This window comes from Pogoniulus pusillus, chromosome 42, assembly GCF_015220805.1.
Source record: "Pogoniulus pusillus isolate bPogPus1 chromosome 42, bPogPus1.pri, whole genome shotgun sequence".
NCBI lineage: Eukaryota > Metazoa > Chordata > Aves > Piciformes > Lybiidae > Pogoniulus > Pogoniulus pusillus.
In genome coordinates this window covers 655639-681142 of record NC_087305.1, presented here as the reverse complement: position 1 = coordinate 681142, position 25504 = coordinate 655639, and the positions used below count along the sequence as shown (strand labels likewise).

The window sequence follows — 25504 nt, the reverse complement described above, 5'->3', positions numbered from 1 at the left end:
CTCCAACACTTCCATGTGCTGCTTGTGCTGGGGGCTGCAGCACTGCCCCCAGGACTGCAGGTGGGGTGTGAGGAGAGCAGAGCCAAGGGGCAGAATCCCCTCCCTTGCCCTGTGCCCACACTGCTCCTGCTGCAGCCCAGCACATACCTTTGCCCTGGGGCTTTCCTTCTTTCACTTCAAGCCAAACTCCACTTTTGAGGCTGCATTTGAAGATGGTTTTGCCCCAGAGCAGCTGCAGGTTGGTCAGGACAGTGCCATGCAAGGTGCTGCTGAGCAAACACTGCCCCAGCCCCTGCTGCCTCCTCTGGCCTGGCTCAGTTTTAGACCCAAAGGTGTTATTTAACATCTTTATTTTTCACCCTTTCCACATTGCAGGAGGTTGCCCAAACGCTGCTGCAGGAACCATCTGTGCTCATCTGTGTGTGACTCTGCTCCAGGCCTGTGTCACCACCCCAAAACCACAGTCTGTCACAGCAGAGAGCAGCTACCAGCCTGTCACAGACACAGTGCACTGCAGAGGTCCTGGGGAAACACAGAATCACAGAACCAAGCAGGCTGGAAGAGAGCTCCAAGATCATCCACTCCAACCTCTCACCCAGGCCACTCAGTGCCCCATCCAGGCTTGGCTTCAACACCCCCAGCCATGGGCACTGCACCACCTCCCTGGGCAGCCCATTCCAATGCCAATCACTCTCTCTGTGATCTTCCAGGAGACCTTGGAGTGGCCTTCCAGGATGTGAAGTGGGCTACAGGAGGGCTGAGGAAGGACTGTTGGCAAGGTCTTGGAATGGCAGGAGGAGGAAGAATGGGTTTGAAGTGGCAGAGGGGAGATTGAAAGTGGATGTTAGGAGGAAATTCTTGGCAGTGAAGGTGGTGAGACATTGGCACAGGTTGAGGGTGGTGAGACCCTGGCACAAGTTTCCCAGGGAGGTTGTGGAGCACAGAAGCACCCAATGTGATCTTTGATCACATTGGGTGCTTCTGTGCTCCACAACCTCCCTGAAGGTGCCCAGGACTAGGCTGGATGAGGCCCTGAGCAACCTGTTCTAGCAGGAGGGGTCCCTGCCTATAGCAGAGGGTTGGCACTGGCTGAGCTTTGAGGTCTCTTCCAACCTAAACCTTTCTATGACTCTATCTAGCAGCAGTGAGAGGCTCAGGGGGTCGCTGGCCGCTGAGCAGCAGCTGTGGAGGAAGAGGAGGCTGAGAGGAAACCTCATTGCTCTCTACAGCTTCCTGAGAGGAGGTTGCAGTGAGGTGGGGGATGGGCTCTGCTCCCTAGGATCAGGTGATAGAAGGAGAGGAAATGGCCTGGAATTGTGCCAGGGGAGGGTTAGGTTGGAGAGGAGGAACAACTTCGCTGAGAGTGGTCAGGGATCGGCACAGGCTTCCCCTGCCTGAGAGCCCACTCGCGGTGCCTCAGCCACCCGTGCAGGTGCTGCTCCCCGGGCTGGCTCTGCCCTGGGCAGTGTCACTGCTCCTGGGGGCGCAGTCGTACCCCCAGCGACCCCCGAGAGGCAGCTGCCAGGCTTCGGGGGCTGCTGTGATTGACTTCGAGGGTTTCGGCTGCTTTTGAGGGGGGATTCGCCAGGAAGGTCCCGACCCCAAGGCTCGGCAGGGGCTGTCCGAGGGGCGCCCCCACCCTGCAGGCAGGGTGCCAAGCTCAGGCTGGATACCAGGACCAGGCTTGGCTCCCACCACAGTGCGCGGCGGGACCCCCAGGGCGGCTGCCCGGGGGCGCGGACCGAGGCGGTGCCGCTGCAGGTGCGCGGGGAAGGCGCGGACGGACGGGCGGACAGACGAGCGGACAGACGAGCGGACAGACAGGCGGACGGACGGGCGGACAGACGAGCGGACAGACAGGCGGACGGACGGGCGGACAGAGGAGCGGCCACCGAGCGGCCACCCACGGGCCCACGGGGCCGCCCCCGCACTCACATCCGGGGCTGGGTTTGCTAATGGGAGGTGTAATTAACCCGGAAAAAAGCGGCGGCCCAGGCACACCCCCGCGGCCGCCCGGCCCATGCGCGGGGCCAGCAGCCCGGGGACGCGGCGGGGGTGAGTGCCGGGGCCACGCGTGTGCGCCGAGCCGTGGGGACCCCTCTCTGCCCTGACCCTATCCGCCGAGCGCACCGCGGGGGGGATGCTCTGCAGCCCTCGCCACGCCGTGGGGAAGCGGTGCGGGGGGGGTTGTGCTTTCTCGAGGCTGTAGCAGCAGCTCCGTGGGGGCTGCTCCGTGAGCGCAGGGACGGGGCCGAAGCTGCGGGTGCTCGGCAGCCTCCCACCCGTGTCTCAGCGTGGGAGGGGTGGGGGGGGAAGCAGCGAAGCGAGTGGCTCCTGCACGTCGGTGCTTGCGGAGAGGGGAGCTGGAGGGGGCAGGAGTTGCTGCTGCAGGGATGGTCCCGCGGCGTGGGGAAAACGGGGTCCCGGGGGGGAGGTTTGGCGCTTCCCACGGGCTGGCGATCTGTGGGAGCGGCAGCGAATGTGCAGGGAGGGCTTGGGATCGGCATCTGGTCCGGCTGCTCCCTGCCTGCGCCCTGCCTGCACCCTGCCTGCTCCCTGGCTGCGCCCTGCCTGCGCCCTGCCTGCGCCCTGCCTGCGCCCCGACTGCGCCCCGACTGCGCCCCGACTGCGCCCCGACTGCGCCCTGCCTGCTCCCTGCCTGCGCCCTGCCTGCTCCCTGCCTGCGCCCTGCCTGCGCCCTGACTGCTCCCTGGCTGCTCCCTGCCTGCGCCCTGGCTGCTCCCTGCCTGCGCCCTGACTGTTCCCTGCCTGCGCCCTGCCTGTGCCCTGACTGTTCCCTGCCTGCTCCCTGCCTGCTCCCTGCCTGCACCCTGCCTGCGCCCTGCCTGCGCCCTGCCTGCTCCCTGACTGTCCTGGGGTGGGATGAAGAAGTGAATCCTCCTGCTCCCGGCCCCAGGTCCAACAGGTTCCTTTTTCCATCGAGGCAAATCGGCAGGAGTTAGCTGCTGAGCTCTGCCAGGATTTCTGCCAGTTTGCAGCTCTGGCAGCTCCTCTTGCGAGGCCAGGTAGAAGGAAGTGGTGCTGCACCCACCGTGGCTAGAAGCCACGGTCCTGTGTGGCCGAGGTCACCTCGGGGCTACCTTGGGGCTGTGGGCATCACAGGTTAGGCACTGCAAAACCAGGGTGGTCAACCTGCACCCCGACTGGCACTGGGGCAGTTCGGACAGGGGCGTGAGGGAGGAGGAGGATGTGGCTGTGTCTAGGTGCGATGAGCCATGATGTGGTGCTGAGGAGGTGCTTATGAGCCATGAGCAACCTCTTCTAGAGGAAGGTGTCCCTGCCCGGGGCAGGGGGGTTGGATTTGGATGAATCTTCAAGGTCCCTGCCAACCCAAACCGTTGCATGATTCTGCCCAGCACTGATGCTCTGAGCATCAGCTCTCCCCTTGCCTCGTTTGCTGCTGCTGTGGTGGTGGCAGTGCTGAGAGCAGGGCAGAGGCAGCAGTGCTGGGCTGATGGAGCAGTGGTGTCCTGGAGGCTCTTCCTGGAAAGTCTGGCTGTGTGGCTGCACACGAGGCCTTTGAGCCAGCAGTGACCTCAGGAGGGCTTTGGGTGCTCTCTGGACACCTCCTGTCTCTCCCTGGCTTGCACTTGCCCGTGGCTCAGGAGGCAGGGGAGAGGTGCTGTAAACCTGAGTGCTCTGCCCAGCTCCTTGGCTGAGCCTGAGAGTGGTTGCCCTTCTTGGTGGGGTGTGTGGGCTCTGGGGAAGCTGGAAGTCAGGTGCAGGAGAGGGAGGGAAAAGTCTTGGGACTCTCTGATGTGCCTTGCTGTGAAGTGGCACAATTCATGAGCAGGATCTGGTGCTGAGGGCCTGATGTGGTCATAGAATTAACCAGGTTGGAAGAGATCTCCAAGATCATCCAGTCCAACCCAGCCCTATCCAGTCAACTAAACCATGGCACTAAGTGCCTCATCCAGGCTTTTCTTGAACACCTCAAGGAGGTTCAGGTTGTAGTTGGATGGTGACAGATCAGGTGTGAGCACCACTCATCAGTGGTAGCTTCTCATGCCCATTGCCAGTGTGGTTGATGTCCATCCTGTTTCCTTAAGGCATCTCCTCTGGAGCACCTCTGTGCTGTGAGGCCACCAGGGGCTTATCCCTGCTTTGAAATGATGCTGTTTTTCTCTGACATCTCTCTTAGCCTCCCACTCAGGTTTGGTCTCTGTCCTTCCATGGAAATACTGCTGCCAAGTGCTGTATGCATAGTAAAGGTCAGGGCAGACCAAGCCCTGGGCAGGGGCACCAAATAGCCACCCAGTGGTGAAGCTGGAGATGCTGGAGGGGGAGCAGAGAGGGGCAGTGAAGCTGGTGAAGGGTCTGGAGAACAGGACTGGTGAGGAGCAGCTGAGGGAGCTGGGGGTGTGCAGTGTGGAGAGGAGGCTGAGGGCAGACCTCGTTGCTCTACAGTTCCCTTAGGGGAGGTTGGAGCCAGGTCGGGGTTGGGCTCTCTTCCCTGGGATCAAGTGATAGAAGGAGAGGAAATGGCCTCAAATTTGCCAGGGGAAGGTTAAGTTGGAGATGAGGGAAAGTTTCTTTGCTGAAAGGGTGGTCAGGGATTGGCACAGGCTGCCTGGGGAGGTGGTGGAGTGCCCATCCCTGGAAGTGTCCAGGAGATGTGTGGCCATGGCACTTGGGGCCCTGGTTTGGTGGCCGTGGTGGCACTGGTTTGATGGTTGGACTGCACCTTAGAGGGCTTTTCCAACCCAAACAGTTCCATAATTCTGTGCTGCTTTTATCCTTGCCCTGTGGAGAAGTTCAGCTCTCAGTGGCTGCAAGGAGAGAGCCAGCAGAGAGCCAGCAGCCTGTGAGGGGCTGGGCGTCAGGGTCTGCAGGGTGAGCCTGCAGCAGCTGAAGCGTTCTGCATATCCAAGTGCGGGCTGAGGTCAGCTCCCATGGGAATTGGAGCTCATTTGTGAGCTTTCAGCCGGGCCCACGTTAATTGAGGCTGGCAGGGGGAATGCAGGCAGTCCCAGGATGTGTCCCATGGGTCTGGCACCACAGCCCTGAGGGCCGATCCCTGCCCTGCCTGTGGCACACCTCACATCTTTCTCATCCCTCTCGTTAAGGAGAAGCCTTTAGCCTTGTATTAGCAGGAGGAGGCAGAGGTAGGTGCTGAAGCTGTTGGTGTGGTTGAAGGCCATGGGGAATCTGCTTTCTGTGTGCTTCCCCCACCACAAAAATACCCCCACAAATAGACCCAGAGAGCAGCCAAGCCCAAAGCAAAGCAGCAGCCTGCGGAGTGCCCACGTAAGGCTTGCACCAGGGCAGAGCTGTTGTGCTGAGCCAACTCCTCTGCTGAAGCAGGGCAGCTTCCCTCCCGGCAGAAGCCCAGATACCCATCTCTGCCAGGCTGGTGATAAAGCCTGAGGTCCTGACAGGAGGTTGCCTCCTTTTCTGCCACCTCTACCTCTGCAGCTGCACCGCAGCCCTTGCACAATGCCTGCCTGGGCCCCGCTGCGCTGCAGCTCCTCCGCTCGAAATAGGATTTCCTTTTTCTGCTCGAGCTGCCCTGGGCTCTGCAGCCTCCTCTTCTGCCACCTGCACCAGCCCTCCCCGCCGGGCAAACCCCCCCAGCTTCAGCTGCTGCCCTCTGCTAACTGCTGCCCCCGTGCCGGGGCGAGGGGCACTGCCCTCCCGAGGGCTGTCCCCTGCCCGCCTGAGGGCTGTCCCCTGCCCGCCCGCGGCTCCGGGCGCTGCCTCTGCTCCTGCCGCAGGGCTGGAGGTGGTGGTGCAGAGCATCAGCCCCGTTGCAGGGCTGCTGTGGCACTCCCCTCCCCGTGGCTCTGCAGCCAGCTGTGCCGCGCAGGGTGGGTGGGAGCTGCTGGCAAATGGCAGGGGTGGCACCGGGCACCCGTAAATTAAAGGGGTGGCATCAGGCACCCGCAAATTAAAGCGCTGGCACTGAGCACCCACTCAAAGTGCCTGCTGCTGCTGCTGCCTCTGCAGCGTGACTGGGAGCACTGCTGGAGGTCCGTCGTGACTTGTGCCCGTGGGGGACAAAGCCCACCTAGGGGCGTTGTGGCTGCCCTGCTCTCTAGCCTGGCAGCCCGAAGTGCCATGCCCATGCTGTGGCAGCTTGGCACGCCGTTTCTCCAGCTTCTGCAGAGGAGGCTGCCCAGCAGGCTGCTGTTGCAGCTCCTTCACAGCTGCCACGGCCGAGGTGAGCTTGGAGGCGACCCCTCAGCTCACCCAGGCTTGGGGGGCACTGCTGGGGAGGGTCGATGCCCGCAGCAGAGCCGGTGGCATGCTTGGCCCTGCTTGGCCGGGTCATTGCTTGCCCTGCTGAGTCAGCATCCTGGCTGCGCGGGGTTTCTGCTGGAGTTGCAGATTGTTTCCCATTTCCTGGGAGTGTGCTCAGGCTCCCTGCAGCACGCAGCCTGCTCCGGGACTCGTTCCCAGGGCCCTGGTGTCTCGCCTCAAATCCTGTTGTGGCTGCTTCAGGCTCTGGCAGCGGCCAAGCTGTGGCATGAGGCTGCCCCACGCTGCTGAGCTCTCCAGAGCACGGTTTGGTGGGACAGGACCACTGCTGTGGAGGGCAGGTTGGGGTGCAGGCTGATTCTGAGGGATGTGGTGGTGCTGCCCTGTACCAGCAGTGCCCTCAGCACTGGGCTGGGAAGCTTTTGGTCATCAGTGTGTGGTGATGGAGTTTCCAAAGCCCTGCAGTTCCTTGCTGAGCTGTTTCAGCTGTGCCTGCTGGTCTGAGCTGCCCTGCTCCTGCCTGCACCCGGGGCTGGCATGCTGGCACCCTCCTTGTCACCAAGGCATGCTGGGTGACGCTGGTGTTTGGCAGCTCCCCCGTGGTGGGAGCATGCAGCAGTAGCAGTTTGACTTTGCTGTGGGCTGTGGAGGCCTGAGACAGGCAGCAGAGGCTCTGGGCAGGTCAGAAGTTTGGACCTGGAGGCTGTTCAGATGTGGGATGTGGTGGAAGAAGATGGATGAGAACCAAAGCCCCAGCCCCTGCTTGGAGCCTCCTGCTGGCATTCACACTTCTGGGCTCCCTGCCCGCGGTGGGGTTGGTGGCTGCTGGGGCTGGGGGAGCCATGGGCACCTCTGTGGGGAGGGACATGCTGTGGAGCTGCCTGAGTTTTCAGCTCAGGAGCTTGCTTGGCCCAGTCCTGGCAGGTTGCCCCTTCCCTTTCCCTCTCAGTGAGCTCAGATGCAGGCTGAGCAGCTGTGCTGGCAGAGTCACAGAAGGGTTTGGGTTGGAAAGGACCTGAAAGATCATCTGGTCCCAGCCCATCCCATCAGATCAGGTAGCTCAAGGCCCTGTCCAGCCTGCACTTGAACACCTCCAGAGAGGAGGCATCCACCACAGGATCAGAGGATGCTGGGGTTGGAAGGGGCCTCAGAGATCACTGAGTCCAATCCCCCTGCCCGAGCAGGACCATGATCTAGTGCAGGTCACACAGGAATGCACCCAGATGGGTCTTGAAAGTCTCCAGAGAAGGAGACTCCACAACCTCCACAGCCTGTTCCTGGCATCCCAGCACAAGTGGGGGTGGAGAGGCTGAAGAGCTGGGATTGTTTAGCCTGGAGAAGAGGAGGCTCAGGGCAGACCTCATTGCTGTCTGCAACTACCTGAGGGGAGGTTGTGGCCAGGAGGAGGTTGCTCTCTTCTCTCAGGTGGCCAGCACCAGAAGGAGAGGACACAGCCTCAGGCTGTGCCAGGGGAGATTTAGGCTGGAGGTGAGGAGAAAGTTCTTCCCTGAGAGAGTCATTGGGCACTGGAATGGGCTGCCCGGGGAGGTGGTGGAGTCGCCGTCCCTGGAGCTGTTCAAGGCAGGACTGGACGTGGCACTTGGTGCCATGGTCTGGCCTTGAGCTCTGTGCTAAAGGGTTGGACTTGGTGAGCTGTGAGGTCTCTTCCAACCTTGGTGATACTGTGAGTGGCACCGAGGGGCTGGGGTGGCTGTGGGTGCAGGAGCAGCTGCCTGGGGCACCCAGCAGCACCCAGCTCTCCCTGCCTGCCCCTGCCCTGCAGGGTGATGCCCGCAGGAGCCCGGAATGCCGTACCTGGATCGCCAGAACCGCATCTGTGGCTTCCTGGACATTGAGGAGAATGAGACCTGCGGCAAGTTCCTGCGGCGCTACTTCATCCTGGACACCCAGGCCAACTGCCTGCTCTGGTACATGGACAACCCACAGGTGGGTGGCTCCCGTGGTGCCTCCAGTGCCGTGCTGGGCATGTCCATGGAGCTTCACAGCATCACAGGGTGCTAAAGCTTGCAAGGGACCCAAAGAGCTCATCCAGTCCAAGCCCCTGCCAGAGCAGGACCATCCAAGCTCGCTCAGGGCACACAGAACACATCCAGACAGGCCTGCAAAGGCTCCACACAAGGAGACTCCACAACCTCTCTGGGCAGCCTGTGCCAGGCTCTGGGACCCTTCCAGCCAAGAAGTTGCCCTTGTGCTGAGCTGCAACCTCCTGTGCTGCAGCTTCCACCCATTGCTGCTTGTCCTGTCCCAGGGAGCAGAGAGCAGAGCCTGTCCCCCCCTCCTGACCCCCAGCCCTCAGAGAGTAACAAACATTGATTCAATCCCCTCTCAATCTTCTCTTCTGCAGCCTAAGCAGCCCCAGGTCCCTCAGCCTCTCCTCACCAGGCACTGCTCCACTCCCCTCATCATCCTCACAGCCCTCCCTTGGGCTCTCTCCAGCAGTTCCTGTCCCTCTGCAACTGGGGAGCCCCAAGCTGAAGGCAGTGCTCAAGATGAGCTCTCAGCAGGGCAGAGCAGAGGGGGAGGAGAACCTCCCTGGCTCTGCTGGACACACTCTGCTCAATGCCCCCCAGGACCCCATTGGCCTCTTGGCCCCCAGGGCACATTGCTGCCCATGGATGCTCTCCCCCAGCACTCCCAGGTCCCTCTCCTTGGGGCTGCTCTCCAGCAGTCACCTCCCAGCCTGTGCTGCTGCAGTTTATTCTCCCTCCCCAGGTGCAGGTTGTTTTTCAGTCTGGGCTGCCCCAGGGGAGACATCTCCTGGGGGTCCCCAAGGGCACTGCTGTGTAGGTTGCCTGCTGGGGCCCCCTGTGGCTGTGTAACCATGACCAAGCAGAGCACCTTCCCTGTGGCATCTGTGGGTCCCAGGACTGCTCCAGCAGCACCTAACAGGAGCCACTGGCACCTTGGAGAAACTTGCAGCAACCTGCAGAAAAGCTGCCAGTGGGAGGTGTGGCCTCTCCCTTGTGTCCTGGGGGCAGTGACAAGGAGAGGTTATCCTGGGAATGCTGCTCCTGCTGGAAGTGGTGCAGGAAAAGCACTTAGACCAGGAGCTGGGTGGCTGGGGAAGCTGCACTCTGTGCCTGTCCTGCCTGCTGCCTCCAGGAGCTGCCCCAGCACTCGTGGCCAAGCTCAAAAGAGCAAGAGCCCAGGCTCAGCTCTGGGACCCTCCTGGAAACCCCACGGTGCTGGAGCCCTGCCTGCAGGGGGAGGGACCTGCCCTCCTGAGCAGCATCTCGCAGCAGGTTCTTCTTTGCCTGCTTGAAAGGAGAAGGGGAAGTGCCCAGCTGCCTGCCCAAAGCCTCCTGGCTGCTGTTGGCACCAGTTCAGGCTCCTGGGGCTGTGGGTTGGGGCCTGGAGCCTGCTGTGTACCTGTGGTGGTGCTGCACAGGGCAGAGAGTGGGACTGAGGGGGTCTGGGCTAGGGCTGTGAGGGGGTCTGGGCTAGGGCTGTGATGGGGTCTGGGCTGGGGCTGTGAGGAGGGTCTGGGCTGGGGCTGTGAGGAGGGTCTGGGCTGGGGCTGTGAGGAGGATCTGGGCTGGGGCTGTGATGGGGTCTGGGCTGGGGCTGTGAGGGGGTCTGGGCTGGGGCTGTGAGGAGGGTCTGGGCTGGGGCTGTGATGGGGTCTGGGCTGGGGCTGTGAGGGGGTCTGGGCTGGGGCTGTGAGGAGGATCTGGGCTGGGGCTGTGAGGAGGGTCTGGGCTGGGGCTGTGATGGGGTCTGGGCTGGGGCTGTGAGGAGGGTCTGGATTGGGGCTGTGATGGGGTCTGGGCTGGGGCTGTGAGGGGGTCTGGGCTGGGGCTGTGAGGAGGGTCTGGGCTGGGGCTGTGAGGAGGGCACAGCGCTGGGTGCAGCACAGTGTGGCTAGTCCCAGCTGCTGGTTGGGATGCCAGGTGAAGTGGATGCAGAGAGAAGGGCAGCAGCAGAGGCTGGCAGGTTGGCTGTGGCTGCTGCTGCCTGGCCCGATGCCACCGATGGCAGCCTGGCTGTGGCCCTGGTGCTGTCCCCGGTGCTGTCCCTGGCGCTGACGTGCCCGCGCTGTCTTGCAGAACCTGGCCGTCGGGGCGGGTGCTGTCGGATCCCTGCAGCTGACCTACATCTCCAAGGTAATGCTGGGGTGGAGGCAAAGTGAGTGCTGCCTGTGCCCATCTCTGTGGTTCTCCCGGGGCAGGCAGTGACTCAGCTGGGCCTGCACGAGGGCATGGTCCTGCCTGAGCCCAGGCTGAGTCCCCAGGGGCATCCTGAGCGGGTCTGTGGGAAGGAGGGAGCAGCCCTTTCACCCCTGAGCCAGGCCAGGCTGTGAGCTTGGGGCACAGCAGGAAGAGGAAGGACATGGAGCAGCTGGGGCTGGGCAGCGCCAGGAGCATGGTGGTGTGAGCTGGATGTGGAGCTGGCAACCAGCACAGTGCTGCTGCTCCAGCACCAGATCGAGCTGGGGTTGGTGCTTGTGCCATGGTGCTCCTCACTTTGGCACTCAGTCCACACAACCTTGGTGTGGAGCCTCCTATGAGAGTTCCCCTGAGCTCTGCAGGAGGAGGCTTATCAGACCCCATGAAGATGAGAAGAGATCCCAAGGGCCTGCTTGTGTTGGAGTTTTAGGCTGTCAGGTGGTGATAGGAGTGGGGGTTTGGAGCAAAACTGGAAGGGGGAGATTCAGACTGGATGTTAGGAAGAAGTTCTTCAGCAGGAGGGTGCTGAGAGGCTGGCAGGGGTTGCCTCGGGTGGGTGGTGGAAGCCTCATCCCTGGAGATGTTTCAGGCCAGGCTGGATGAGGCTGTGCACAGCCTGCTCTGGTGTGAGGTGTCCCTGCCCATGGCAGGGGGTTGGAGCTGGATGGTCCTTGTGGCCCCTTCCAGCCCTGACAGTTCTGATTCGATGATTTGAGAGTGCCAGCAGCTCACCCCTGTGCTTGAAGGGCAGCACCCCGGGGGGTGAGTCCTGGGAGCTCAGCCCTTTGTGTCTCTTGGTGGCATTAGCTGCCTCCGTGGGACAGCAGAAGTAGAGCAGTAAGTGAGCAGTGGCAAGGCTGGAGCCTGGAGTGAGGGGAGTGGGGGGGAGTGGAACTGTGAGGAATGGAGCTGGGGAGAGTGGAGCTGTGAGGAGTGGAGCTGTGGGGAGTGGAGCTGGGGAAAGTGGAGCTGTGGGGAATGGAGCTGGAGAAAGTGGAGCTGTGAGGAGTGGAGCTGTGAGGAGTGGAGCTGTGGGGAGTGGAGCTGGGGGGGGGAGGGTGTGTGTGGAGCTGGGGAAAGTGGAGCTATGGGGAGTGGAGCTGTAGGGAATGGAGCTGGGCAAAGTGGAGCTGTGAGGAATGGTGCTGGGGAAAGTGGAGCTATGGGGAGTGGAGCTGTGGGGAGTGGAGCTGTGGGGAATGAAGCTGTGGAGAGTGGAGCTGGGGGGGGGAGGGTGTGTGTGGAGCTGTGGAAAGTGGAGCTGTGAGGAATGGAGCTGGGGAAAGTGGAGCTATGGGGAGTGGAGCTGGGGGGAATGGAGCTGGGGGGAATGGAGCTGTGGGGAGTGGAGCTGGGGAAAGTGGAGCTGGGGGGAATGGAGCTGTGGGGAGTGGAGCTGGGGGGGCAGGGTGTGTGTGGAGCTGGGGAAAGTGGAGCTGCCCCCATCCTTGTCCCTTGAGCTGCCCCTCAGCTGCTGCTGGCTGGTGGGGGGCTGCAGCTGCCCGTGCTGGGCTCAGCTCCGGCTGGAGCAGGATGAGTCGCTGGGCAGATCTCTCTGCTCCTGCTGAATCAGGATCTATAAACGCAGCACAGATGAAGCAACCTCAGGAGGTTGAACCTTCCCCATTTTCGGAGGGAGCCTCCGGCTGAATCCTGTAGGTCGCGGTCGGGAGGGCAGGGTCTGGGGGCAGGCTGCAGGGCTGGCTTGTGCCAGTGGCTTTGCCAGCAGGAAAAAGAGGGAGCTTTGCTTGGTAGAAGGTACAGCATCAGAGGCTGGCTCGGGCGGAGGCAGCCTGGCAGAGTAAGTGCCCCCTGAGCGCCGTGCTCGGAGCCGCAGGGAGCCTGGCTCGGCTCGAAGCGGCTACTGCTCCCCGGGGAGGAAGCGCTGCCTGTGTCCCCTCGGTCCTCTTAATTGCCGCCCAGAGCCCAGCAGAGCCTCCTCTTTGCCAGCCCGCTGAAAGCTTCCCATTCTTTGCCTGGCAGTGCAGCCAGTGCCAGGGGGCACAGCAGGAGGTGAAAGCCTCATCTCTGGGCTGCTTCCCCCGGGACCGCCCCTCCGCCGCTGCATGCGGTGCCTGCTGCACCCCACCCGAGCCAGCTCCTGGCCTCACGGTCTGCAGGTGTTGTCCTGGTGGGCACGGGATGTGCCAGCTCCCCAGCGGGCAGCCCACTGTCTCGGCTGCTGGGGTGCCCAGCCAGCACAGCACCTGATGTGCCAGTGCCCTGAGTGCCACACTGCCCAGCAGCACAGCTTCTGTGCCAGTGCCCTGAGTGCCACACTGTCCATCAGCACATCTTCCTCTGTGCCAGTGCCCTGAGGCCACACTGCCCATCAGCACAGCTTCCTCTGTGCCAGTGCCCTCAGTGCCACACTGTCCAGCAGCACAGCTTCTTCTGTGCCAGTGCCCTGAGGCCACACTGCCCAGCAGCCCAGAATCTTGGGTGTGGGGTGCCCAGCCAGCCCAGCACCCCCTGTGCCAGTGCCCTCAAGACCATGCTGCCCATCAGCACAGCTTTTTCTGTGCCAGTGCCCTCAGGACTACTCTGCCCACCAGCCCAGCATCTTGACTGCTGGGGGTCCCAGCCAGCCCAGCACCCCTTGTGCCAGTGCCATGCTGCCCATGAGCCCTTCATCTCAGCTGCTGGGGGTCCCAGCCAGCCCAGCACCCCCTGTGCCAGTGCCCTGAGGGCTACACCACCTGTCAGCTCAGCTTCCCCTCCATCGCAGGCATGCAGCTGGGCACTGCTGTCCCCTTCCACCTTCCCTCCGTTGCTCTGTTGCAGGTGAGCATCGCCACCCCGAAACAGAAGCCAAAAACTCCCTTCTGCTTTGGTGAGTGAGGGGACCCAGACAGAGCCCCTGGGTGGCACTGCCACTGTGACCCCCACAGGAAAGGGGGGGGGGAGGGCAGAACTTGGTCGGGGAGGGAGGTCCCTGTGGGACTGCTCTGTGCCAGTTCCCTGCTTTGCTCAGCTGAATCCATTCCATGTCCCCTGTGGCGCTGCCCTGCCCCCAGCAGTGCCAATCTTTGTTTCCTTTTTAATGCCTCCACACAGTCCTGGCCCTGCTGGTGCGGGCAAGGGGCATTTTGTAGCCTTTGCCCCCCACCCCAAGTGCCCTCAAGCCTGACTTCTGGTGTGAGAGCCACGAAGTGGGGTTGGGAGCAGCAGGAGGGACAGCACAAGCATGGACTAGTCCCGAGGGCACGATGTTGCCTTTGCAATACTTGGGTCGAGGGCTGTGTGCCAAGGGCAGAGCACACAGAGCATCCCCACCAGGGCTTGGGGTGAGAGTTAAAACCCAAGTGCTGAGCTGGGAAGGTCCCCAGGGGGCTCTGGGGTGCCCTGTGCAAGGGGTGAGCATCAGCCCTAGCATTAAACCCTACTTTGGACCATGCCACAGCCCTGGGTCGAGCCTTCAGCCCTGCATCCAGCTGCCCCCTGGCCCTGCACAGCCCTCAGCTGCTTTTCTGTGCCAGGGGTTAGCTGCCCCAGGTTTGCAGGCAGGGCTGGGGCTGGGCAGATGCTGTCTTGGTGATTGATTGTTCTGTTTGCTGTGCTGCTGTGGAGCACTGATGGGGTCCCCTCCTCTGGCAGTGATCAATGCCCTGTCCCAGCGCTATTTCCTGCAAGCCAGCGATCAGAAGGACCTGCAGGACTGGGTGGAGGCACTGAACCGGGCCAGTAAGATCACGGTAGGTCGTGTGGAGCTCGCCTCTGCTGCTGCCAGGGCTCCTGCCCTGCTGGGCTGCTCGAGGAGTGCCCAGCAGAGTTGCACTTTCCCCTCCAGAGGGCTGGGGGTCACCTCTTATGGGGACAGCAGGAGAGTTGGGGCTGCTCGGCCTGGAGAAGGCTCCAGGGAGAGCTCAGAGCAGCCCTGAAGGGGCTCCAGGAGGGCTGGGGAGGGACTTTTTAGAAGGGCTTGGAGTGCCAGGAGGAGGGACAATGGCTTTGAGCTGCGAGAGGGGAGGGGGAGAGTGGAGATGAGGAAGGAATTCTTGAGAGTGAGGCTGGGGAGACCCTGGCACAGATTGCCCAGGGAGGTTGTGGCTGCCCCCTCCCTGGGGGTGTTCAGGAAACGCTGTGGACGTGGCACCGTGGGAGGTGGTTTGGTGCCCCTGGGCCGATGCTGGAGGATCCTGCAGGGCTTTTTCAGCCCCAACCACTCTGTGCCTCTGAGCTCCCTGCCTGCTCTGGGGACGCTGGGATCTGGCACAGGCAGCTGCTGGCATCAGCTCTCAAAGGCTGCTCTTGTCCCTGGTTAGCTCACCCCCTGCATTGTGGCTCTCCCTGGCACTGCGGGGCCCATGCCTGGGCACAGCCAATGCCCGGCGCTGTGGGGCATGGCCGGGGTGGGCTGCGTGTGGAGGAGGTTCAGTGCCAGCCCCAGCCCCCACCCCCTGCTCTGGCTGTTGGGTTCACAGAAGCGTGAGCTGATGGGCACTGACCTGGCAACTCCGGAGCCTGTGCTGCTCAGCTGCTGCCCACTGCCGTGAGGGCTGTGCCAGGCTCCCGCTCCCACGCAGCCCAGCAGAGCCCAGGCTCAGTGCTCAGCTGGCAGCGCCCCCGTGCCAGGGCTCCTGGGCAGCTTCTTCCCCCACACCGTGCTGGGGGAGAATCCCTGTGAGCAGGGCAGGAGCTCTGTGTGCCCCCGGCGCTGGCTGCCAGCAGAGCTGTGCCAGACCCTGTGCCACTGCCATGCTGGGGTTTGCTGAGGGGAGAGCTCCTCCTCGGCTCTGCTGGGGCAGGCCCAAGGGCTGCACTTTGGCCACAGCAACCCCATGCAGAGATACAGGCTGGGGTCGGAGTGGCTGAGAGCAGCCAGACAGAGAGGGGTCTAGGGGTGCTGATTGATACCCACCTGAACATGAGCCAGCAGTGTGCCCAGGTGGCCAAGAGAGCCAGTGGCATCCTGGCCTGCATCAGCAATGGTGTGGCCAGCAGGAGCAGGGAGGTCATTCTGCCCCTGTACTCTGCACTGGTTAGACCTCACCTTGAGTGCTGTGTTCAGTTCTGGGCCCCCCAGTTTAGGAGGGACATTGAGATGCTTGAATGTGTCCAGAGAAGGGCAACGAGGCTGGGGAGAGGCCTTGAGCACAGCCCTACGAGGAGAGGCTGAGGGAGCTGGGATTGGTTAGCCTGGAGAAGAGGAGGCTCAGGGCAGACCTCATTGCTGTCTGCAACTGCCTGAGGGGAGGTTGTGGCCAGGAGGAGGTTGCTCTCTTCTCTCAGGTGGCCAGCACCAGAAGGAGAGGACACCGCCTCAGGCTGTGCCAGGGGAGATTTAGGCTGGAGGTGAGGAGAAAGTTCTTCCCTGAGAGAGTCATTGGCCACTGGAATGGGCTGCCCGGGGAGGTGGTGGAGTCGCCGTCCCTGGAGCTGTTCAAGGCAGGACTGGACGTGGCACTTGGTGCCATGGTCTGGCCTTGAGCTCTGTGCTAAAGGGTTGGACTTGATGAGCTGTGAGGTCTCTTCCAACCTTGGTGATGCTGTGAGACTGTGATGCTGTGAAGGGAGAGCAGCTGGGCTGGTGAAGGGCCTTGGGCCTGAGGATGCTGAGGAGCAGCTGAGGGCACTGGGGCAGGAAGGATGGGGCAGGGGTTGGGTTGTTGCCCCTGGTGCAGAGACCCAGATTCAACTTCTGCTTCTCATGGAGACTTCTCCTTTGCTCTTGGCAAACCAGTTCCTGTGCTTCCTCACCCTGCATGCCCTCTGCATGCCCTCAGGGGCTGAAGGTGTGAGGTGTGCAGCAGGCTGGTGTGACTGTGACAAGGGAGTCTGCTTCAGGAGGCTGGAGCTGGTGGCAGTGCTGCCCTGGCACATGCCCCCAGTGTCCTGCTGCCTGCAGAGATGCAGTTCCACCCCCGGGGTGCTGGCATGAGCCAGCTGTGTGCCCAAGTGGCCAAGAAGGCCAACAGCATCCTGGCTTGGGTCAGAAATAGTGTGGCCAGCAGGTCGAGGGATGTGATTGTCCTCCTCTGCTCAGCACTGCTGAGGCCACCTCTTGAGTACTGGGTTCAGTGCTGTGCCCCTCACTCTGAGGAGGACATTGAGGAGCTGGAGCATGCCCAGAGAAGGGCAACAAAGCTGCCTTTAGGTTGGGAGGACAGAGACCATGGTGTCTGCTGCTGGCATGGGGCTGCCTGGCAGAGTCACACCTGTGCCCTTCACCCCTTTCCTTCTCCTGTAGGTCCCAAAGGGTGGCAGCATCCCACCAGCCACGGAGATAGTGAAGCCTCCAGTGGTGCCCCAGGCCCAGGAGAGGAAGCCCCAAGTGGCCTACAAAACAGAGATCATTGGTGGGGTGGTGGTCCACACTCCCATCTCCATCAACCAGGTGAGCTGGCAGGAGCCCTGTGCCATCTGCTGCTCTCTGACCCACCTCTTGGAGCAGCAGAGCTCCTGGACATGGGTGCCATGGCCTGGGGTGCAGGGTCTGGGCTCCAGGGCAGATCTGGGCACGGGGCTGGAGGTACTTGCTGGGTTTGACTGTGGGGAGGCTGATTTGCCACTGTGGCTTCTAGAGGAAACCAGGTTGGTGCCTGCAAACCTTTCCCACTCAGGGCTGTATAAATAGCTGCACTTGGCACCCTGGAGCACCTCCCCTTTGTCTGCTCTGAGGTGTGATGAGATGAGGGAGTGTGGGGAGGAGAAAGAGGAGGAGGAGGAGGAGGAGGAGGAGGAGGAGGAGGAGGAGGAGGAGGAGGAGGAGGAGGAGGAGGAGGAGGAGGAGGAGGAGGAGGAGGAGGAGGAGGAGGAGGACTAGGAGGAGGAGGAGGAGGAGGAGGAGGAGGAGGAGGGGGAGGAGGAGGGGGAGGAGGATGGGGATATGAATCCCCTCACTTTCCTGGCCAGCCTGCACTGTGCAACTGCCTGTCCTGGGTCCAAACACAGCACCAGAAAGACCTGGACCTGCTGGAGAGGGGCTGATGGAGGGCCACAAAGGTGCTCAGAGAGCTGCAGCACCTCTCCTATGGGGGCAGGCAGGAGAGCTGGGGCTGTTCAGCCTGCAGAAGAGAAGGCTCCAGGGAGACCTTAGAGTAGCCTTTCAGTACCTGAAGGGGCTCCAGGAAAGCTGGGGAGGGACTGTTCAGAAGGGCCTGTGGGGGTAGGACAAGGGGCAGTGGTGTGGAACTGGAGCAGGGCAGGGTTAGGTTGGACACCAGGAGGAAGTTGTGCACCATGAGGGTGGTGAGAGACTGGCACAGGCTGCCCAGGGCTGTGCTTGAGGTCCCATCCCTGCAGACATTTAAGGTCAGGCTCCATGGGACCCTGAGCAGCCTGCTCTAGTTGGAGGTGTCCCTGCTGAGAGCAGGGGGTTGGACAAGATGTGCTTGAAGGGTCCCTTCCAGCCACTGAGGTGGTTGTGGCAGAGGCTGGCCCCACTCACTACGGCTCTGCACCCCCTTGGCATGTGCCTGGGCACACAGGTGGCTGTTGGTGTCTTCCACCTTTGGGCCCTGGTCCTGCTCTGGCTCTCACTTCAGCTCTTATCAGTGGCAGCACTAAAAACAGAGCAGCAGAGGATGAGATCACTGCAGCAGGAGCTGCTGGCAGCAGTTTTAACACTTCCCTGGCCACAGGCTTTGGGGTCTGAGGTCACTTTGGCTCCAGCCATCCCTTCCTGCTGCCAGTTCCTGTGGGATGCTGCTGGAGCCTTAGCCCAGGGGTGCAGGGCAGGCTCTGACTCCCCAACTTGCTCCCTGTGTGCCAACAAGTGGCAGCAGCCAGCCCTGTGGCTCTTCTTCTGCCAGTGAGTTAAAGCTGCTGCTTGTTGCCAACTCTTGACTCTGTCTCCTCCTGCCCCCAGCTACCACCTCCCCAGAGCCACAAGCTCCATCCTCAGCCCTTGCCTGGTTCCCTCCTTTCACCGAGGGGCTTTCAGCAGTGCTGCACCACAGCTGCTGGAATCTCCTCCGTACCCTTGCAGCCTCTCCCCCGTGCAATGACTTTTCCTGCCCTGCAGCTTCCTGGGTGTGTCAGTGGTTTCCTGGCTCTGCTGGGACCACAGTGAGTGGGAGCCTCACACTCCACCTGCACCTGAGGCTGGGCAGCAGCATCCCCACCCCAGCTCCTGCTGCCCCTCTGCCTCTTGCAGCAGCCAGCCCAGCCCTGGGCACGTCTCACAGCCCCAGTGCAGCCCAGGCCAGGGGGTCTGCTGGCTCCCCCTTACTGGCCACGCTGCAGAGGTGCTGGGTGGCAGTTTGGGGCCAGCCACACAGCTGCTCCTCTCTGTCCTGGAGCAAGCAGAGCAGCTCTGAAAGGTGCTGGAGGGCGCAGGGCAGGCAGGTCGCTGGTTAACCACACCAGCAGGCGCAGCGATCGAGCGCCTTATAAGGGTGGCGGTGGCCAGAGCCGCCCTGGCTGCCATGGCAATGCTCAAACCTCAGCACAGAGCTGGGGGAAGGGGTTGGAGGGATGGGGGAAGGAGATGAGTGCAGATGTTTCAGCTCCCAGCCATCCTCTGCTGAGGGGAAAGGGAGGGTGCTGCTGGCAGTGGGGCAGGATCCAGCCCTTGGGATGCAGCTGGGCTGAGCCAGGGGCTGGGTGCTGGGTGCACAGCTGTGTCTGTGCCCTGTCTGTGCCCAGCTGAGAGTGCTGTGCTCATGGAGAGGCAGCCTGGCCCCGGGGAAGCTACCTGCACCCCAAGCATCAGCTCTCTGGGGGGAATTTGGCTGTGTAAAGGTGGGGCCTTGATGGCTTTCCTGAGCAGTTTATTCCCATCACAGGTTGCCTTTTCCAGCCGGGAGACTTCCCTGCTGTCCAGACTGGGTTTGGCTGCTCCAGCTTCCAGCTGGTGGCTTTGTCCTGCTTCCCTCTGCCAGACTGAGTTGCTCCTCATCCCTTGCCCATCCCCCCGGGGAGGTCTGTGGTGCAATCAGGACACCTCCTGGTCTTTGATAAGCCAGGAAGATGAAGTCCTTCAGCTCCACAGCCCAGAGGGAGCTCCTTCAGCCCCCACTTGGCTTTCCTGTAGCCTTTCCAGTGTCTGAAGGTTGTTTTTAACAGGTGGCTGCCAAAGGGTGAGTGGTGCTCAGGCTGAAAAGCTGCAGTGCAGGGAGATAAGATCAGCTCTGCTCTCTGCTTCATTTCCCTGCCCATGCCCAGGCATTGCAGTTGGCCCTTGGCATGCAGCAGTGTGCTTGGGGCTTGCTTCAGGTTGCCTTTCCCCCACCTCAGGTGTCACAGAACCGTAGGATTGTTTGGCTTGGAAAAGCTCTCTGAGGTCATCCAGTCCAACATCAACCCAGTCCCACCGTGGCCCCGAGTGCCATGGCCACAGGTTTCCTGAGCACCTCCATGGTTGGGGACTCCACCACCTCCCTGGGCATCCTGTGCCAGTCCCTGACCACTCTGGCAGCAAAGACATTTTCCCTCCTCTCCAACCTAACCCCCCCCAGCACAATTCCAGGCCATTTCCTCCTGTCCTATCACTTGCTCCTAGGTGGAAGAGACCAAGCTCCACCTCACTGCAGCTGTAGAGGGCAATGAGGTCTCCTCTCAGCCTCCTCTTCAGCCTCACCACCTCCAGTTCCTCCCTCCCAGCAGGGAATTCCCCCTCCCCCCTCTCTCCTGGCTCCCCATCACTCTGTGCTCTCTGTTGCAGAACGGGGGGGGTGGAGGGGAGGGCACTGACCTGGCTGCCCACCCCCTGCTGCGGCGGTCCCAGAGCTACATCCCCACCTCGGCCACCAAACCTCCTGCTGGGCTACCCATCCTCAAGAGCGGCTACTGCGTCAAGCAGGGCAACGTGGTGAGTGCTGGGGGCGCTGTGCCAGAGGCAGGGGGGGGCTGCTCAGCTCGGGGGGTGTGCAGGGATGCTCTGGCTGCAGCACCGAGCAGCTTCCTCCTCCCCTTGCCAGCGGAAGAGCTGGAAGCGTCGCTACTTCGTTCTGGATGAGCTCTCCATCAGCTACTACAAGTGCGAGCAGGTGAGCAAAGCCTCCCCAGCCCCTGCCTGGGGCCAGCTGCTTCCAAGCAGAGCTCTGGGGCTGCAGTGCCAGCTCTAGGGGAGGCACATCCCCCCCCCAGGAGCCAGCCATGCCCATCGTTGTCCCCTTTGGTCTCCACAGGACAAGGAGCCCTTGCGGTCGGTCCTCCTGAAGGATGTCTGCAAGACCCACGAGTGCCTGGTCAAGTCTGGGTAATGCAGCAGTGTGCTCTGCTGGCCAGGAGGGCACTGCCCTGCTGGGGTGGATTAGACCCACGAGTGCCTGGTCAAGTCTGGGTAATGCAGCAGTGTGCTCTGCTGGCCAGGAGGGCACTGCCCTGCTGGGGTGGATTAGACCCACGAGTGCCTGGTCAAGTCTGGGTAATGCAGCAGTGTGCTCTGCTGGCCAGGAGGGCACTGCCCTGCTGGGGTGGATTAGACCCACGAGTGCCTGGTCAAGTCTGGGTAATGCAGCAGTGTGCTCTGGTGGCCAGGAGGGCACTGCCCTGCTGGGGTGGATCAGAAGGGCTGTGGTTAGCAGGTCGAGGGAGGCTCTGCTTCCCCTCTACTCTGCCCTGGTGAGGCCTCAGCTGGAGTACTGTGCCCGGTTCTGCCCCCACTCCAGTTCAAGAAGCACAGGGAGCTGCTTGAGAGAGTCCAGTGCAAAGCCACAGGGATGATGAAGGACATCTTCCTTATGAGGAGAGCCTGAGGGAGCTGGGGCTGGGAGCTTGGAGAGGAGGAGGCTAAGTGGTGACCTCTTTCATGTTTATAAATATGTAAGGGGTGAGTGGCAGAGGCTGGAGCCAGCTCTGCCCAGTGGTGCCCACTGACAGCACAGGGGCAGTGGTGCAAGCTGAGGCAGAGGAAGCTCCATGGAAACAGGAGGAGGAATTTGTGCCCTGGGAGGGTGCCAGAGCCCTGGCACAGGCTGCCCAGGGGGGCTGTGGAGTCTCCCTCTCTGCAGATACTCAAAGCCTGCCTGGATGTGTTCCTGTGTGCTCTGCTCTGGCAGGGGGGGCTGGACCAGATGATCTTTGGAGGTCCCTTCCAGCCCCTGACATTCTATGATCCTGTGCTCCCATTTGTGTTTCCCTGCCCTGGGGCAGCTCCAGCCACTGGTGGGAAGCAGCTCCCTGAGGAGCTGAACCAGAGGAGGGCAGGGAGGGAACTCAGCTGCCTCCTTCAGGGAGCCTGCAAGGACTGTGAGTGGTGGTGAATGGTGCCACATGCAGCTGGCAGCTGGCACCACTGGTGTGCCCCAGGGATCAGTGCTGGGCCCAGTCTGGATCAATATCTTTATTGATGATCTGGAGCAGGGGATTGAGTCCCCCAGCAGTGAGTTTGCAGCTGGCACCAAGCTAGGAGCAGGCTCTGTTGGTGGGTCGGAGAGCCCTGCAGAGGGACCTGGGCAGGCTGCATGGGTGGGCAGAGGCCAAGGGGATGAGACTGAACAAGGCCAAGGGCAGGGTTCTGAACTTTGGCCACAACAACCTCAAGCAGCTCCAGGCTGGGGCTAGAGTGGCTGAGAGCAGGCAGGCAGAGAGGGCCCTGGGGGTGCTGGGAGAGAGGAGCTGCAGAGGAGGCAGCAGTGCCCAGGTGGGCAGCAGAGCCAATGGCATCCTGGGCTGGCTCAGGAGCAGTGTGGGCAGCAGGACAAGGGAGCTGCTTCTGCCCTGTGCTCAGCACTGCTCAGGCCACCCCTGCAGTGCTGTGCCCAGTTCTGGGCTCCTCCATTGCAGAGAGCTGTTGAGTTGCTGGAAGGTGCCCAGAGCAGGGCAGCAAGGCTGGGGAGGGGCCTGGAGCACAGCCCTGTGAGGAGAGGCTGAGGGAGCTGGGGGGGTGCAGCCTGCAGCAGAGGAGGCTCAGGGCAGAGCTGATTGCTGCCTGCAGCTGCCTGCAGGGAGGCTGTAGCCAGGTGGGGTTGGGCTCTGCTGCCAGGCAGCCAGGGCCAGGAGAAGGGGACAGAGGCTGAAGCTGTGGCAGGGCAGGCTCAGGCTGGATGTGAGGAGGAAGTTCTTCACAGCAAGAGAGATTGGCATTGGAATGGGCTCCAATGCCCTGGGATTGGACTGGGTGGGGCACTTAGTGCCATGGTCTGGTTGGTTGGCCAGGGCTGGGTGCTAGGTTGGACTGGATGAACTTGGAGGTCTCTTTCAACCTGGTTGTTTCTATGACTCAAACAGCAGCTGCTGCCCCTTGCTTTTGTGTCTCAGCTCCATGGAAGGGGCCAGGGCAGTGTGGCTGGATGCAGGATATTGCCCATCCTCTCTTCCCCTGGCACCGATTGCTGTCTCTGCTGGGCAGGCTGCTCCTGCAGCTCCTTCTCTGCCCAGATTAGAGAGTGTGGGGCACAGTGAACAGCTTGGCATGGTGTGAGAAGAGAGCTGTTCCCAGAGCACAGACAGGACACCAGGAGGTGTTGTCCTTAAAGATGCAGGCAGCTGCACAGCATCTTGGGAACGATTTATTGCAGCCAGCACTGATGGAATCAAAGCGAGTTGAAGAGTTGCAGTGGAAAATGAGCTGAGAAGACAAAAAGAGAATTTATTGATACATCTTTGGGTTGGTTGCTCTTATGTGAGCTGAGTGAGGTGGATTAAGGGCCTAGGGAGGGGCAGGGTTTGCCTGCCCATGGGCTGTGTGCAGAGCTGAAGGGCTGTGGGGAGCTGGAGTCTTCTCCTAATCCCAGTGAGCCCCAAGGTTTACCTTCAGCATCTCCCCACTGTGCTCTAGGGGTGAGGGTAAGCACAGATTGATGCCCTCCCATCCATGGTGACCTCTGCCTTGTGACCCTCTCTTTCTCACTGTTCCTAGGGACCTCCTGATGAGGGACAACCTCTTTGAAATCATAACCAGCTCCAGGACCTTCTACATCCAGGTGAGGCAGCAGGGACCAGTTGCTTTGCTGGGCAGCAGGTTTGGCTCTCCAGAGCTGCTGCAATGGGACTGTCCCACAGCAGGCTTCAGCAGCTGAGCCTGTACCAGCCCTGGGTGGCAAGGGAGAGCTGCTGGGGGGTTTCACTTCTCCCCTTGGGCTATTTGTGTGAGCAGGAAGAAGCAGAGTACAGGCACAGGGTGATCTGATGAGCACAGGGAGTGCCTGGGGCTGGGGCTGCACCTCTCCTGCCCCAGAGCTCTCCACTCTGGAGAGGGACCTTAAGCTGCTGGTGGAGTCATTGTCCTTGGAGGTGTTCACAAAGCCTATGGCCATGGCACTTGGGGACATGGCTCAGTGGCTGTGGTGGTGCTGGGTTGGTGGTTGGGCTCTGATCTTAGGAGGCTTTTCCATCCCCAGCAACTCTGTGATTCTAAGTTGGTCTCCCAGCTGCTGGTTGAGCTGGGCAGGAGGAGGCAGCAGGCTGGGGGTGCTGTGCATGCTGCTCTCAGCACTTGTGAGACCCCAGGGAGTAGTCAGTGCAGTGTGACTGCCTTGGGTGCACATCTGCAAGGGCCAAGCCCCCCAGGACCCTGCTGCCTGCAGGGCTCAGCCCCAGGCAGGCTCGTGGCAGGATGCAAACTCGGAGCTGCTGTAGGAGCAGAAGCAGGAGCAGGAGCAGGAGCAGGAACAGGGTTGGGCACACCTCAGCGATTCTTTCCCCTTCTGTTCTTGATGCAGAAATGCAGCAGTGTGTGGAGTTGGCTCCCCAGGTCCCTTCTGGGGGCAGAGAGGGAGGGGCAGTGGCTGTTGAGCAGGGATGGGTCAGTAGGAAGCACCCTGGGGAGCTGGCAGCCCATCCATTTGTGTGTCCTCCCCGTGCTGGCCACCAGCTCTGGCTGCACTGGGGGCTCACAGGAGGCAAAGGCTCACTGGTGCTGGTGTGTTTTGCAGGCAGACAGCCCCGAGGACATGCACAGCTGGATCAGGGTCATCTCGGGGGCAGTGCAGGCCCTCAAAACCCGTCCCAGGGTAGGTCCTTGTGGCTTCATGTCTGGTGTCAAGTGAAGGCGGTGCCAGCGTCCGAGGCATTTGTGGCGTGGTTTGTGTAAGTGCTGGCTCAGCCCACGCCGGGGCGAGATCCCTGCCCTCTCGTGGTCTCTTTGCCAGTCCTTGGATAGGTTTCCTTGGAAAAGTGGGAGTCAGGCATTGGAGTGGAGCTGCCTGCAGCCTGCTCTGCTCCGTGGGGTGGGCGAGAGCCAAAGCAAAGTGCTGCTGGGTTCGGTTCTCGCCTTGCTTAGGGCTGCTTTGCCTCTGAGCAGGGTGTGCTAAAGAGCCTGGGCCAGCTCCCCTGAGCTCTCTGAGCCGCTGCCCCCAGTGCACACTCAGACCCCAGCCCCAGCCCGTGCTCACCTCCTGTCTCCCCACGCAGGAGATGTCCTTCGTGAGATCCACCTCCGTGGGCAGGACCGGCGGCTCCTCGGCCCCGCCGCAGCAGAGGCAGGCGGCGGAGGAGAGGAGAGGATTGTGCAGAGCCCCTTCCACCTCCTCCTGGCAGCCCTGGACGCCGGTGCCGCAGGCAGAGGGCAAGCAGCTGGCGCAGGAGCCCATGGCAGTGCCGCTGGGGGACTCTGCCTTCCTGCCAGCCCCCGCCGAGCGCCACGCCGGGGCCGCGGCGGGCAGGCGCCTGCGGCACAGGTCCGAGCCGCAGCACCTCAAGGAGAAGCCTTTTGCCTTCGACCTGGACGATGACAGCATCCGGACCTCCGACGTCTGAGCCGCCCCCCGGCGCCGCCTGCCGGCTCCCTGCCCGCCGGGGGTCCCGCTGGGGGTTGCTCCCCCAGCTTGGGCCGAGCTCGCTCTGAGGGCGAAGTTGCCCTTTCCCTCCAGCATTCCAGCACAGGATCCAGCTGGACCTGTGTCCCGGGGTCCTGCCTGCTCCTGCCTGGCCTTCTCCCAGGCGACTCCACGGTCTGGAAGCTGTCCCCAGCACGGCCTGAGGAAGGAGCATCCTCTGCCACCTCACTGCTTGCCCCAGAGCCGAGCCCGGAGGCAGCAGCCAGGGCGTCCTGGGGGCGTCGGGGGGAGTGTGGCCTCCTGTCTGCAGAGACATTCTTCTGCCCTCCCCTACTGCTCAGCCTTGCTGGGCAGTGCCAGGGAGATGCCAGCCTGCAGCTGCCTGCACAAGGGGCACACTGCACCTCTGCACCTTCCTGTCTGGTGGCTTTCCCCTGAGAGGGCAGCTCTGCCTCAGCGAGTTTGTTGGCTTTTAATGGTCTTTTTAGCCCT

At 61.9% G+C, this 25504-nt stretch overlaps 1 protein-coding gene across 2 annotated transcripts; it reads left to right on the top strand.

The window, feature by feature from the left end:
* Positions 1–1681: 1681 nt before the first annotated feature.
* PLEKHA2 (pleckstrin homology domain containing A2) lies at positions 1682–25051 on the top strand. Of its 2 annotated transcripts, none has more exons than XM_064175573.1 (12): positions 1682–1761; positions 8003–8166; positions 10287–10343; positions 13191–13239; positions 14004–14101; positions 16597–16743; positions 20014–20160; positions 20270–20338; positions 20480–20550; positions 23155–23218; positions 24170–24247; positions 24648–25051. In XM_064175573.1, exons 2-12 carry the CDS (start codon positions 8026–8028, stop codon positions 24990–24992), a joined length of 1266 nt encoding a protein of 421 aa, XP_064031643.1. In that variant the 5' UTR covers positions 1682–1761; positions 8003–8025; the 3' UTR covers positions 24993–25051. The 2 variants fall into 2 exon arrangements, with proteins under 2 accessions (XP_064031643.1, XP_064031641.1); XM_064175571.1 differs by lacking the exon at positions 1682–1761 and adding an exon at positions 1983–2055.
* Positions 25052–25504: the final 453 nt, after the last annotated feature.

Bases quoted from the DNA above. Each gene is read 5' to 3' on its own strand.
- PLEKHA2 (XM_064175573.1), top strand. From the start codon at position 8,026: ATGCCGTACCTGGATCGCCAGAACCGCATCTGTGGCTTCCTGGACATT. The intron at 23,219-24,169 runs GTGAGGCAGCAG...TGTGTTTTGCAG, and splicing joins CCAGGACCTTCTACATCCAG to GCAGACAGCCCCGAGGACAT. The intron at 24,248-24,647 runs GTAGGTCCTTGT...CTCCCCACGCAG, and splicing joins CCCTCAAAACCCGTCCCAGG to GAGATGTCCTTCGTGAGATC.